This window comes from Egretta garzetta, unplaced genomic scaffold (assembly GCF_000687185.1).
Source record: "Egretta garzetta isolate BGI_Z169 unplaced genomic scaffold, ASM68718v1 scaffold34, whole genome shotgun sequence".
Lineage (NCBI taxonomy): Eukaryota > Metazoa > Chordata > Aves > Pelecaniformes > Ardeidae > Egretta > Egretta garzetta.
Genome location: NW_009259586.1, coordinates 4,381,865 through 4,382,693, shown reverse-complemented (window position 1 = coordinate 4,382,693; position 829 = coordinate 4,381,865). Strand labels below are relative to the sequence as shown.

Below are 829 nucleotides of genomic sequence, written 5' to 3'. Positions count from 1 at the left end.
ATGTCACGTGCATCGGTTTACAGCCCTCCTTCTCTTGTTCTTTGCAGGCTGACGCAGGTGAGATGGAGTCGCTACAGCCCCAGCTTCTTAGAGCCAGAAGTGAACAAGGAAGTGTATCAGAAACCTTGGGAGGAGCTGTCTGAGGAGGAAAAGGAAAAAATGGAGCTTAAGGCTGTTCAACCCATAAAAGCTGCTCCTCCCACTCTCTCCAGCTCTGTATTCAGTGACCCTATGATCAGGTCAGAGAAAGCGTCATCTCTTTCTGTGTTACAGCTAGGTCCCGTGGAGCCAAAATGCTTGGGAGCTGTGCTGTCCTCAGCCTTCACTTGCTGTGCTGCCCGTTGCCTTCTGTTACAGCACAATCCCTTTATTCAGGTTAATCTTTTCCCACAATGCCAGTCCATTGACTGTCAGTGATTAGAGATAATTACAGCAGATCTAGTAGCACCCAGACTTAACCATGGGAACAACACAAGGGGCGGGGATTACTTCTGTGGGTGATAAAATCAGAACTTAAGTCAGATCACATCTGGCTTTGTGTTTACAGTAAATTCACCAATATGATGATGAAGGATGGAAATAAAGTGCTGGCCAGAAGCCTCATGGCTCAGGTGAGACCTCATGTTTCTTCTCACTATTATGTTAAAACAATACAAAATGGAAGGCTGGGACATCAAGCCCACTAGAATTAGGAATTTCCAGAACTCATGTCATCTCTGCAGTCCTAACACGTTTCCCTCTGCACACACCATTATTTACTTGATCCGACATTTTGTACAAGCCCCAGTTTCATTCATTTCACAGACCAGCTTAAGGGAGAACATTCTCT

General features: G+C 45.6%; 1 protein-coding gene across 1 annotated transcript in view; it reads left to right on the top strand.

Annotated features, from left to right (window-relative positions):
- MRPS7 (mitochondrial ribosomal protein S7) overlaps positions 1 to 829 on the top strand; it is a 3,179-nt gene continuing 2,350 nt past the window's right edge. Inside the window, exons 1-2 of the mRNA XM_035893370.1 lie at positions 1 to 239; positions 548 to 611. Of these exons, the coding sequence (XP_035749263.1) occupies positions 1 to 239; positions 548 to 611 (303 nt within the window). The remainder of the gene's footprint in view (positions 240 to 547; positions 612 to 829) is intronic.